The sequence below is a fragment of the Tiliqua scincoides genome, chromosome 5 (genome assembly GCF_035046505.1).
Source record: "Tiliqua scincoides isolate rTilSci1 chromosome 5, rTilSci1.hap2, whole genome shotgun sequence".
NCBI lineage: Eukaryota > Metazoa > Chordata > Lepidosauria > Squamata > Scincidae > Tiliqua > Tiliqua scincoides.
The window spans coordinates 26240949-26255058 of NC_089825.1; the positions used below are offsets into that span (position 1 = coordinate 26240949).

A 14110-nucleotide genomic window follows, 5' to 3' on the forward strand; every position below is an offset into this window, starting at 1 on the left:
ATGGTGGCAAACTCTGCCGTCAAATCCTATGCCCCCTCCCTGGCCAGAAAACACAACATGGGCCTCCTCAGTTCTGCCTAGCTAAAGAACTGGCACAGCTCCAAGGAGACCCATTGCAGCCAGCTACATTCTGCCCAGTGTAAGGGAACAAATGTTCCCTTGCCCCAAGGAGACTCTGGCAGTTACACCAGCCACTTAGGATGCAGTGGTGGCCATTTCAGCATTGCTGTCAGTGCTTAGGTGTGGGCTGTTAGTTTCATTATAAGTCATTTTGCTTAAAGTTGCAATTTCCAAGAACATATTGACAACCTGTAAGCGAGGACTTGCTGTAGTAGTAATTGGAAATGCATATGACTACTCATCATGATCTGATTTTTCAGAAACTGTGGGGAATCTTTCTTTAACTTAGAGTCTGTTGGGCTCAAGTTTGGCCTGACTGTATTACAATGAAGTGTTAAAAACAAGCTTTAATTTTGAAGAATGTGATTATGTTAATCTTATTCAGCTAATGAAAGACAAAGGAAGCTAGATTGCTCTAACCCAATTAATAAAAAATGCAATTAAATCTTTTGTTACTATTTTTGCACTGTATTTGATTATTCACCTTCATGATTGGTTTTTGTGGTTGAATTATAATCCTTTAAATAGAAAATGGTTCATTTCTGCTTTCTAAACCTAGGAAATAAAAGGCACCTTCATTTAAACCTCATCTGGAATAGTTTTGTCCTGAAGTAATTCTAGGAGATTTAAATACAGTATAGGAAGAAAGAGTATGCATGTGTGTGAGCATGTGCTGTGGTTAGTGTGTACATAACAACCTGCAATTATGTTCATTCACATAGAGAAATGTGCCTCAAATAGCATAAATCTTTCCCTGCTAATTGTGCTAAGAGGCACTTTGTTAAGTGATGGTTCTCGTTTATATTTAGCTGGGGTGAAGCATTTTTTTCCCCAATAACATGTGTTTGCTGGTGTTTCTTTTCATGTTTTTTTTTTAAGAAGATGGAACAGTGAACCATCTCTTCATTCCAGGAAAACCAGAAGTACCTTTATAAGGCTTTCAGGAGGCCTTAGAAGGCCTTCTGACGGCCAGAGAGGCAGTGGTGACAAGGATGTTGTGGAACCGGGTGGCATAGCGGGGGAGAGGTGGCAGCAGCCCCGGGAGCTCTTGCATTTGCTGCTGCTCCTCTCCAGTATGCCACTGAAGCACACAAACACAAGGCTTAATTCCATTCTGTCCCGATTGAAATTTGGGGGTGAATTGGGGGAAGAGAAATGCTGTGACAAGCCTTCCCTCTTTTTTTTAAACAATGCATTTTTTCAAATTTTAAGATGTGACATAATCAGAGAAACATTTTAAAGTTCCATTGGTTTCACCTACAGAGTGAAGTGTGTGTTTAACTTTCTGATACAAATTAAGCAATTGGGTTGAACTGGATTGTGTTTTGTTTGTAAAAAGGCTAACAGATAGAAATAATATTTACTTGATTTAAATGTCCTCTTTCAATTTAATAGGCTGTTAGAAATAGAAAATTCTTTTAGTGATAATAATAGTTTGGTTCAACCTCACAAAGGAATATTCGTGTGTTGATTTGATAGTAGAACTGCGTGTAGAAGCAGTTTATGTGTGTAGCATAAAACACATTTATTTTATGTGTAGTTCAGAGTGTAAATAGTGACATATGCATGTATACTACATTATTATACATAACAGATATGGGCATTTGAGGTACGTAATGGAAAAAGTGCACTGAAACTGAGATGTGTTTGAGAGGCAGTTATTTTAAAGTTATTGTAAAAGAGAAAATATAACAGGGAACCATTATTGAACCCCAAGGAACTTCATTAGACCTCAGTGCTTTCCATTGCAGAACTCTTCTAAACTCTGTTCTGCTTAAATCTGTTTAGCAAACCTGTATTAAGCAGGAACTTGCTTAGCTTTAACCACAGTTAATGATGAAGAAGATGAGACCTTTATTGGCATATACATCATGACATTACAAAAATAAAATCACACAGCAAATCCATAATCTCATGATACACACCCAAAAAAGAAACTAATAGTCAGAAATGCCCTATAAGCTAACTTATTACAGAACTAAGCTTTTGCTCTCACTTCCAAGACCTCATAACTGTATTGACAAAAAAGGCAATATTATCAAGAGTTTATTCCTCCTCTGATAACAAAAGGCCTCGCAGAACATCTGCCTCCGCCCATCCCTGGAGACGCGACAGAATTGGTATATTTCTGGCAATGAGGCTTGTGCAAGGGGCAAAACAAGAAGATATGTTCGAGTGTCTCCACATGATTCAGGCTGTAGGGACAGAGCCTTGCTGTCAGCAGTATTCCCTTATACTGTTCCCATAAAAGGGCTGAAGGAAGGGCATTACATCTTGCCAGCATAAAGGCTCTTCTTAGCTGTGGTTTATGCAGGTAAATTAGGTAGGATAGTATCCTACTAAGCTGAACAGGTATATAGAAGAGCAATGGAGAACAAGAGATCTTAGCCATACTGATTAGCTCTTAGTGTTCAGTATGAAGAGTTCCCTCCCTGAGAGCTCTAAATGCTGCAGTTTGACCATTCATTCATACCCAGCTTCTCCATATCAAATCCTATTGATTTGTACCCAGCCTCTCCATATCAAGATTTCAACTTTGCAAACAGTACAGTGATCCCATATGGCAGGACTGTGTCTGATACCAACTGGTACATCAGACTATCATTAGCCACATTAAAGAGAACATCAAGCCAGAATTTTGCAAATCTTAGCCATGCCAGTATGTTCAACCTAAGACCAGATTCAAGTATAGGGGATGCAGCGTGGCATACCTAGAATTTTCCAAAGAAAAGTAGATTAAATACACTCTGTAACTTGATCTAACACCTTGAACTAGACCGGAACACCATATAGGTCTTATGATACAACCTTAACTTTATAAACTTCCAGGGCTGCCGCTACATATCTGTTGTCCTGGGTGTAGTAAAATCTTGCAATTGCCAATGATGAAAGCTTGCCCATGCTAAGTACTGAGCTACAATGGGAGCCCATTGTACTGAGCCCAAGAGTGCCTATAGTGAAATATGATGCCCACGTATTTGAACTGGTGGACCTGCTCTATCTTATTGCCCTTGCAAACCCAACCGTAAGATTTCCATCTCTTTGCAAAAATCATAATTTTAGACTTGATATAATTGATATCTATCTTATTGGCTGTTAGAATATTCAGCACATCGTTTGACCAAACTTAAGTGGCCCACACAAGTGCAAGATAAGAGAACCATGTCATCTACATATAGAAGCAGCGGCACTGGTTACCCAGCTCAGGGCTATTGACATTCTTGCTTAGCCTTAACCACGGTTAATGTTAGTTCTGATATAACTATTAATTATGATGGGGGTTGGGGGAGTCAGCAACTGCTCAGTATAACCCAATTATCCACGGATTTTTCACCTGTTTTATCTCAACAGATAAGAAGTGCCCTTTAAATTAAAGGAAAAGAGTCATTTAACAATAGCCTCGTTAATGCAAGAAAGGACAGCTGACTGACAATCCATCAATCATTCTCTCTCTAGGTGCTTAGAACAGTTTCACTCTGAGGCAAGCAACAAAGTGAATCACTTTGCATTCTTTCCCCATGCTGTGCTCAGGGTGAAGGGAGGGGTTGCTGCCTTGGAGTGAAGCCTTTCTAAGTGCCTGGAGTGAGACTGATGAATTATCTGCCTAATGCCTCTGTCTTGCATTACAAAGGTAAGCAAGGCTGTTTTTATATCGCTGAACAAAGGGATGTTGTTTTTTAAATGGATTTGCTTTAACACAATTTTTGCCATCCACATGGGTTCTGGGAACTGAACCCTCTTGGATATGGAGACTCAACCTGTATTTGTTCTGAACCTGAGATGCAGTTCTTGGTTGTCAGTAGAGACTATGTCAGAACGTAGGAAGTTGGTGTTCTTAATCTAAGTATATATGGCAGTAAACAGTGGCTGTTCTAGTGGCTGTCTGTTCTAGTGGCTGTCTGCTGGTATTCATTTGCATCTTTTTAGATTGTGAGCCCTTTTGGGACAGGGAGCCATTTAGCTATTTGATTTTTCTCTGTAAACCGCTTTGTGAACTTTTAGTTGAAAAGCAGTATATAAATACTGTTAATAACAGTGTCTTCCATTGTCTGCTGAGAGTATTATAAGAAGCCAATGCATACTTCAGTACACTGATCCAGGTACAACCACTGACAACGCTTGTCAGAACGAAGATCACTGTACGAGAGATGTAATCTAGTGTAATGTTTCTAACCTCTCTTTCTGCTTTCTTTCATAGCCATACGAAGGACTAAGACCACAGGACCTGAGAAGATTGAAGGATATGTTAATAGTAGAATCAGCTGACATGCTTCAAGCCCCTCTGTTCACTGCAGAAGCTTTGCTTCGAGCACATGGTAATTGGGACCCGTATAGCCCATTTTAATAAGTATCTATTAATACAAAATATTTTATTTCTTTCTGTTTCTTCCTAAAAAACTGAAGCTGACCTGTACCATCTACTAGTTGGGGAATGTGGCCCCCAACCCATTTAACCTTGCCCCAGAACGAGGTGATTATGTGCTCTATAATTTTATTTTCCTTCAGAAATTAACTGAAATATTTAAAATGTTTTATTTATTTGTTAAAATTTAAGTGGGTTCAATTGATTCTGATCAATCTCATTTATAGACCATCAATTCTGCAGATCCTAGGTAGTGATCCAAGTGGCAAACTGATCAGACTTTATGAAGAAAACCAAACCTATGACCAGTCATGAATAACTGCATGCCTGAATTCCATGCCCACACTTAATGAACCGTAATTGAGACGTGAGAAGGAACTTGTGTGAATTGCAGAGGTCCATGTCTTAATCATGAGCTGTAACTCAATGCTGTTGACTGTTGCCAACGAAGTGGCATGCACAGAGTTTGTAAGCCTTGAAAAAGTAGACATTTCCTGCCATTATTTGCATTCACTTAAAAAAAAAATGTAACCAAGCCAAGCTGAAACTGTATGTGATCTAATTCACTACAATAGCACTTCCTACAACACTTTCAGTATGTTCCTGGAAAACAGTGCTGTAAGAAACATAACTACCTCCTGTAACACTATTTATTATTGAGAACATTCATATTCTGCTTTTTTCATCAAAAAGTAGTTCACAAACTAGTTTACACACATCAAAATAAATCAACAAATTTTTCCCTGTCCCAAATGACTCACAGTCTAAAACGAGATGTGGAAGAGGCACCAGCAACAACCACTGGTATAAACTCCTTGCTGGAGTAAAGAGCACTGCTAAGTGTAAAAGGACAGCACTTTAAAAGCTGTCCCTTTGCCACGTTAACAGGGGTTGTTATAACACTGTTGTAATGCAGCTCTGTTCACAGTACTATACTCGCCAGTTCATTGGGTTGGAGTCTGCTGTGTAATTGACCACTGCTGCTGTCACTCCGCCTACACAGCAGCAGTGGAAAATGATGGAAGGAGCTAATCCCAAGAGGATGAGCCAGATTGTAATTCATCCTTAGGAACTACAGCTTTCTTGTTGAAGAAGACATCTAAGGTAAATTGCCTTGACCACTGTTTCCTCTCCCAGATCATTTCCTAGTAGCAAGCAATTGGGTTTGAGGTAGCCAGAATAGCACTGGCACAGCAATAGGCAGCAAGCCAATTGCCGTTGACTGAAAGAAAAAGCACAGACACCTGCACTTCTTTGCACCAAACTTTTGAATAGTTTTATGGATGTTAATATTTTTTTCTTTTTTTATAATGCTGTAAAACTTAGCTCAGGACAAAGAGTACTATAATGAAGAAATGTTATAGGAGGTATTCCTGTTCTTGTGATCCATAAAGGGGAATAGTATAATCCAATAAACAGAAAGTATTTGCGCTTGCATTTATTAAGGATAACATTATGTAGACATCAGATTCATTATAATCTTTAGCAGTTCCTCCATGTCAGCAGGGATTCATTAGGAAAAGACAACTAGAAAATAGATCTATCTATAGATGCACTTGTGCTCACACACAAACACACAGAGTATCTAGGCTGGCAACAAATGTTTCTTGTTGCCATCCCATCCAGTGAAATTATTACTTGCTCTGTTGAAAAAGCCCTTGAATTTTGTTATTCATCAGAAAAATAAGCAGTCTTGGTTCTTGTTCAGTGAAGATGTGGTTTGCGCTTAGGGATGCTTCCAAAGTTTAGAACTGGGCAATTATTCCAGTTTGGAGTTAATTATAATAGGAGAGTATCTGGAGAAATTGATGATTGTATGAAGTTTCTCTAATAGAATAACACTTCTAAAACTCCATTTGAAAGTGGGATTAATGGTCATCCTGCCTATGTAAACTGCCTTGAGTCTGAGACTCACGTCTATGAGATAGGTGGTATATAATAAAAGCGTTGGGTTATGATCAAGGTATTTTGCTTTCTCTTCTGAGGAGGCCATTCCATAGTTCAAGCCACAGAATAAGCTTTATTTTGCTACTCCGCCAGATATCTCTTAGGGCTGATATGGGTAAGTGTTGGAAATGGATGCTGGAAGCCATTTGGACACTTCTTGCCAGCTCATGCAAAGATGTTCATCTGAGGCAGTGTGTACAGAGCCAGACAATATGTAAGCTGCCACAAATTCAGTCTCGCATGTAGCACCTGCTGCACATAAGGCAAAGTCACTAAAAGGCATCTCCTTCATACCAATGACTCACCATAAGTAAATTTATGTGGCTGCTGCTCCCCTTGGTTTCATTTGTAACAGGTCTTTAAACATTATACCCTGTATGTGTTTTAAAGCCCTATGAAATTTCAAAATGTCACAATGGATTCAGCATATTTGTTATCTTGAAGGGATTGTTGTCTGGCATCGTCATGTGGTATATTATGCTTGTGCACATTTGCCGCTGTTACAAAGAAAGATTTGATGTGCACACTTTTCAACTTGAAATCCAACAGGCAAACCAGGAAGGCTTGATTGTTATTTCTATGACCAAATAAAAGCTCCAAAATACAAAACTAACTCTTAAAAACAAATAGCAAACTCTTATGAGAAATCTTATTAAATCAAATCTACAGGTGCAAAAAAAAAATAGCTGTATTGGTCTCTATGAGTGCACACAGTGATGTAGCTGGGGCTTGCTCTGCCCTGGGTCACAACCCAAGATACCTCCCCCACCCATGATGATGTCACCACAATCACTTCTGGAACACAATTCCAAAAGTGGCTGGCTTCGCTCCAAGCATGACTGCAGGGTTGGTGGGCAGGAGAACCTGCCTGTTGCCTCTGCAGCCAGTCATCTTGGAGCCTCGGAGTAATGCAGCTTGCTTCTTCTGAAGTGGCTGCATCATTCCGAGGGCGACCACACTGGGACTGGCTGCAGCAGAGGAGGAAGCCACAACCAGTCTTGGGGTGATCGCGCACTTCAGAGTTATGCTGCTGGCTTTCTTGAAAGTGGGTGGCATATCTCTGAGCAACTGGCTGAGGACGCTGTGGGCAGGTCCTACTGCCTGATGCTCCTGCGGCCAGTGGCCAAAGGCTCCATGGGCCAAATTGCGGGGGGGGGGGGGGGCTGGCAGAAGGACCTAACACCCTCCAAGGGAAACCCATAGTGCTGCCTCGTACCATGTGGCTCTATGGGGCTATATCACTGGGTGTACGATACTGCATCAGGTGTTAAATGAAATGTTTCTTCTTCAGTGTTTCCTTTTTTTAAAAGAAAGGAATTAACACTAAAACTAGCTTAGCATAGATATTATCCTGGTCAGAAGAAGTTACCATCACGTAACAGCCAGTTCGTTAGAAGAAATCCTGCATATATCCTATAGAACAGCCTTTTTCAACCACTGTGCCGTGGCACACTGGTGTGCCGTGAGTGGTCCACGGGTGTGCCACAGGAATTTGATGGAAGGTCATTTATTAGTAGGGCCAATAGGGATGTGAGGCCCCCACTGGCAGCATGGTGTGCCTTGGCAATTATCAAAAACCTGATGGTGTGCCTTGACAGTTTTAGTGCCTTGTCAGTGTGTCATGAGATGAAAAAGGTTGAAAATCACTGCTATAGAATATAATCATTCTTATTATTGCATATTTCAGTTGCATATATAAAGGCTTCTATAACTAGTATCCTTTTGTCATGGCTTAAAATTAATAGTTTAATTATTACAATTGATTGTTAAATGTTGTTGCAATAATGGGGGTTGGGGGATTTAGACTGTAGTTACCAGCAGTGTAAAGATTTTAATAATTTCCTTTCTCAATTTTTTTTCAGACTGGGACAGAGAGAAGTTGCTTGAAGCGTGGATGTCTAATCCAGAGAATTGCTGCCAACGTTCAGGTGTTCAAATGCCAACTCCACCTCCAAGTGGATATAATGCCTGGGACACGCTTCCTTCACCAAGAACTCCTCGGACTACACGCTCTTCTATCACCTCTCCTGATGAAATCAGTCTATCACCAGGAGACATTGAGACAACTGTGGTAAATTTAATTCCTGTGAATGGTTACTGTTTCTGATAAAAGAAGGTCTTCCTTGTGAATCAGTGTGAAGGAACTAATTGGAAGCTGTAAAGAAGTTGCTCTTGTATGTTATGTTTCTGGGCTGCAAAAAAACTTCTTACAGAATGTCTTGCTGATTTTGCACTGTGAGTTGCCTGAGACGCCTCCCACGCTCTCCTGGGGCGAGGGGAGCATGGCTCCCCTCACCTCCAGATGGTCTTCTGATCCGCTTAGAGGCTACACACATCTGCCTGTGGTCTTTGTAGGCCTCAGAATAAAGCAAAAAATTCAGGTTTGTTAAAACCTGAAGTTGTGGGGGTTTTGTTTGTTTGTTTGCTTTAAAGAGTCATTCTAAGGCCTGCAGAGGCCGCAGGCAGATGTATAATAATAACTCAGTATTTATATACCGCCTTTCTGGTCATCGGATTACTCCTCTGACTTTATTCGAGGCGGTTTACATAGGCAGGTATTTCTAAATCCCTCAAGGGGATTTTTACAATCATAGAAGGTTCTCTCTTTCAAGAACCGCACAACATTTCAGATGGATCTTCCTGGTCTGATCTCACTCCTGGCCTCCAGTTGCCTCCCATGCAGGCTGATAAGCAGCTCCTTCATCTCTCACATGGGGGGCAGCCAAGACGCTTCTTCGCTCACACCAAAGAGCAGGTGGAATAACTCAGCTCTTGTCAGCTTCAAGGTCTCACTTCAAGGTTCAGGGAGCTGTCGGTGGCCTCGAACTGGCGAACTTCCGATGTTATCTTCGGGCTAACAGAGGCTCTACCCTGTAGACCAGACCTCCTGCCCTCGTATGCAATCTCTACGGAGCTCAGAAGACCCTCTGGAGGCGAAGGGAGCTGTACTACCCTTGGAGGGTGGGGCGTGGGGCATATCCATGGATACGGGCCCCCCTGTAGTCCCAATCCCAACCTGTGCCGGCACAGCCAGGCTGCATGGCCTGCACCGTATGCAGCACAGATTAGGAGATGGCTGGAAGTCTGCTCAAGGTAAGAGGAGGCGAAGGGCCAGAGAGAGGCCAGACCAGGAAGGAATCCAGCTGGAACGAGAAGTTCTATGAAAGACTAGAACTATTCAATTGTAAAAATCCCTAAGGGGGTTTAGAACAGCCTGCCCATGTAAACCACCTTGGATTAAAGTCTGAGGAGAAATCTGATGACCAAAGAAAGGCATTATATAAATACCTGTATAAATAAATAAATATTTCTCCTTACCACAAGTAATGCAACAGCCTGCCCTATGGAGTTTCTTGTATCTGCACCAACTATACAGCTGGTGCAAATTCAAGAAGCCCACTAAGGAGGGCCTGGAAGGGGGTTTGTATACATGGAGGAGGCTTTCACCAATCCCGTCTCCCTCCTGGGCTTGACCTGCCTCTCATTTGGCCCACCCTCCACTCATGATCACCACCTCCCTGCTACCTTCCCCATACCCCTGCACCTTACCTTCCTGCGCCAGCAGCTGTGGCTCCAGATGCAGTGCTGGCTGGGTGGTGCAGACCACTTCACTGTCACTGGTTACTCCTGAGGTTGTTGCAAATGTGTCTTAAAGCATGTTTGTGACACCTTTGACCAGTGTAGCAGCAGCTGTGCCAGCCAAAAAGATGTGGTTGAGCTTTAAGTGTCTCTGAAAATAAAGAAACAAGTGCTAATTTTGATTGATGCATAAATCCTATCTGTGATGTCAAATGTAGTATTTTATCTTTTTTGACTACAAGGAGTGAAGGAGAACACAACCAGAGTCAATGATTACAGTTCTGATGGGAGCGTGTTGGCAAGCCCTATCCCCACAGATAATGCTCCATAGCTCTATCCTCCGCTTTATTGAGTCCAGTGTTGTTTTTGTCTGTACAGGCAAGTGCTGTGGCCTGGGGGAGAATCTTCTACTGTGATTCATAACAGTGGGTGCCCTGCATTCTAAATCATAGGGAAAACAACTTTCTGGAGGTTCAGCCTTTGTATCTGTGGATAAATACTGTGTACAGGCAAAGCAGGATCAAGACTAAGGAGCATGTAGATGTGGGGAAGGGCAGGACTTGCTGGCATGTTCCCATCATAGTAATAATAGACATTTATCCACCATTATGCATCTGCATATGTGCAGATCCACCAGTTATTCACCATTATGCAACCCTGCATCTGTGCAGGGATAAAGTTTGAATCTGCTGATTCATGTTCTGCCTTTATTCAAGAGGGCACTCTAGCCTCACTATGAAGCAACATGATGGTGAGTGGGAGGTTCTATTCTACTTTGTTCAAAATAATGGTGCTGCCAGCCAGCAGCTTTTCCATACTTTTATTTATTTATTTAGGAGCTATGTTCTGTTTAGAATTTTCTGATTAACTTTCCACAACCTGCATAGTCAAGGAAGTGGTCCTTTCTTGAGATGGGATTTTATAGTTCTGCCTCGCTAGTTCCAGAAATAGACTGTTTCTATTTTCTCCCACCTATAAGAAGAGATAAGAATTTTCTTTTTTATTATAAACAGCAGCTGACCAATACTTGGGTAAACTTGGTGCTGCCTTGGGGATACGTCCTTTTCTCCTGTGCCTTCTGGAGGACACTCCAAAACCTATGAGTAGCACTTCTCCTGCACTGTAAGCACAGTCTTCAGATTTGAAATGCCTGCCTCCTTGATCGCCAAGATGGCTCAGGGAATGAATTGTGGTGGCCTATAGGACTCTACGAAAATCACCATCTGGGAGTATTGCAGCTCATTCTGTGGGGGGGGGGAGCCATCTTAGAGGCAGTCAGTTGCTGCACTTCTGTGAAGTGAATTTGCCAGAACATGCACTTCTGTTCATACTTTTGTGAGACAGTATATGTTGCACAAATAGGCATCAACCAGTGTGGCTTTTGGCTGCTGTTGCTACAGAAGGCCATTTTGTAGTGGTTTATTGGTTTCCAGGGGACCTGCCCGAGGAGATTATCACTCTGGTATATCTCATAGATTTTGGCGGCTCTTGGGGAAGGCACAGGAGAAAGGATAATTTCTTACAGTGAATTCCTGTTTTCTCTGCCTTTGTGCCAGAGGACATTCCACCTGTTCTGGAAGCCTTTCAGGGTCCAATAATCTTTTTAAGGCTTCTGTTTTTGCCACACATGTGGGAAGGCAGACAGGGACTCTTCAGAAGAATGTCCCATTTGGTCCTGGAACTATTCATTCAGCATTGTTCCTGATGGGGTTCATCTAAGTGCCGTTCAGTTGGTGTGGCAGGCAGAATGTTACATTGGAGGTTGAGAGGTTGTCACTGCTCTTTTAGTCAATCTGGATGACGGGGTAGCCGCCTCCCCATGAAGAGACTATAAAAGGTCTGAAGACCTTGTGTACAGATGCAGGAGAAGGTACTACCCTTGGGTTTTGGAGTGTCTTCCAAAAGCACTGAGAACAAGTATTCCCCATAAGTAATGTTAATGTATGAGAATGCTCAAGGTATTCCATTTTTGTCAACAACAAAACAATATTGCTGGAATTCAGGACCTACTTAGACTCACCGAAGAGCTTGAGCATGCTGGGGAAGTGTAGACTTACTTTCTCTGAACATCAGACCTCCCAACCCACCCACCCCATACCATTTCAGAAATTGCTTTCAAAAGTCTCCTTGGTTTCAAATTTGGATTGTGTGGCATAAAGCATTGATATTTGAGAAATAAAAGAACAGATTCCTTAGGGGCATGTGCACCTAGTAGCACTGTTCTTTCGATCTTGGAGAAAAGGGAGAGGTACCACTTTAAAAGAAAGGAAATCTTCCTTTAATGTTTTTAAAATAACAATAAATTAACTGTGGATTGTTTCCTGAGTTGATTTTGCATGAGCAGAATGCATTTCTGCTCACGTATTTGTGCATATGTGCAATTTTCACTGATACATCCTTCCATTGGCATTCCCCCTGTCCTTGTACAAAATGCCTTCCTATTCTAGAAGGCTTCCTGCCTTTCAGGAGTGGATTTTCAAGGTTTGCATGGGTATGCATGCGTTCATGTCTTCTATGGAAGACAGGGCAGAGGGAAATTCTCTCTTTTGTGTATGTACTTTACTATATAACTCTGCATGATGTTCCTTTCTACATGAAGAGCAGCTTAATAGGTTATATTCCACTTTTGGAGGAATTTGAGTGAGGTCATTAAGTTGACAATTTGTACAAGAGATGCAAGTTGTGCGATTATATAAAGTTTGCTAGCAGTTCTGTAGGGAGCTTATCACTTCCAGTATATCTGTTACCTTCACCATACTGATATTCTTTCTGCTCTGCTTTCTGTCACCCCCCCACCCCACTTAGTATACAACATTCTCTTTGTCTTCATTTTAAAAGGTCAACTCAGTAAAGTTCTGATAGATTATAAAGAACTTTATTGTGTGGACTTGTTTGCACCAGTTCATAAGATCAGTGCAACTTTTACATAAGAGAGCATTTTTTCTTTACGATTAGTAATGCTTTTTGGAAAACATGGGCTGCAATCCTATGTTTGACTCTATTATTCAGAATAGATATTTGATGATAGATTCCAAGTCATATATGTCAGATATAATGAGGGAAAGCTTGATGCATTATTTTTAAAAATGAAAAATCATGTATGATGAACCTAGTCACAATTTTAAGAGTTCTGTACATAGCATGCAAGAATGAATTTCCTTTTTCTTTATCTGCAGTGTGAAATTTGTATGTGTACTATTTCTGTATTTGAAGACCCAGTGGATATGCCTTGTGGACATGAGTTTTGTAGAGCATGTTGGGAAGCGTAAGTTTATATTTAGATATTTTGTACAAAAAATATTTCTGTGTGAGAGAAAGTGATCATAGCCAGTAAAATACTGATAAAGAATGACTTTTTTTAAACTATTGGTTTGTACATGAAGATGCTCATGTCTTTAGGATTCCATTTTAAAAACAAATTTTCTTTCCATTCCAAAGGCTTGTGGTCAGTAGAGAGAGAAATTACAAATGGCAACATAAAACCTTTCTACAAAGATCCTCTTGCTCTGCCTATGAACTAGTAATGGGACTAAGATAGGCAAGGGCTTATAGAATAATAGATTTTAATAACTGGGAGGGAGCAGGCAACAGCACTTTCTGGAACTTTCTGCAAGTTGTAGGTATATGAAACGATTCTACTTCAGTAACAAAACCCCATCTTATAAAAACTGTTTCAGGGAAGAGAAGGTGGAGGAAAGAATCTAAAATATTGTTAATAAAGTGATATGCTCACCAGTCATTGCCCTCTTGTGGTGGTCTAGTTTTGCCATCACTGCTGCAGTTCTCTCTGACATAAGAGTTTTGCAAGAAAGGGAATTGTGCATCTTTGGGCAGAAGCCTTATCCACTTCAGCATGGACAGAGATTCAACTTGGGCTGCCATATTTTAATGTCTACTCTATTTGTTCACTGGAATGTCCTGCAAAAAATGTGCTTCATTCTGTCAGCTCCCCCTGCAGTGCCAGGCAGTTGTTACCCACAACTGCAACAAAATGCCCCTTACTGCTTAAGGACTGTAAAGTCCATTGGGTACAATATGGGTCCCAAAGCAGACCAATGAACCATTGTTGTCAGTATGTCTTTTGTATAGATTTTAATTTGT

The 14110-nt window shown here is 41.2% G+C and overlaps 1 protein-coding gene across 2 annotated transcripts in view; it reads left to right on the forward strand.

The window, feature by feature from the left end:
* The window catches only part of ANKIB1 (ankyrin repeat and IBR domain containing 1), a 79230-nt gene that overhangs the window by 34374 nt on the left and 30746 nt on the right, over positions 1-14110 (forward strand). For both annotated transcript variants that reach the window (XM_066626946.1, XM_066626947.1), the window contains exons 5-7: positions 4319-4436; positions 8293-8501; positions 13186-13274. In XM_066626946.1, coding sequence (XP_066483043.1) covers positions 4319-4436; positions 8293-8501; positions 13186-13274 — 416 coding nt within the window. The remainder of the gene's footprint in view (positions 1-4318; positions 4437-8292; positions 8502-13185; positions 13275-14110) is intronic.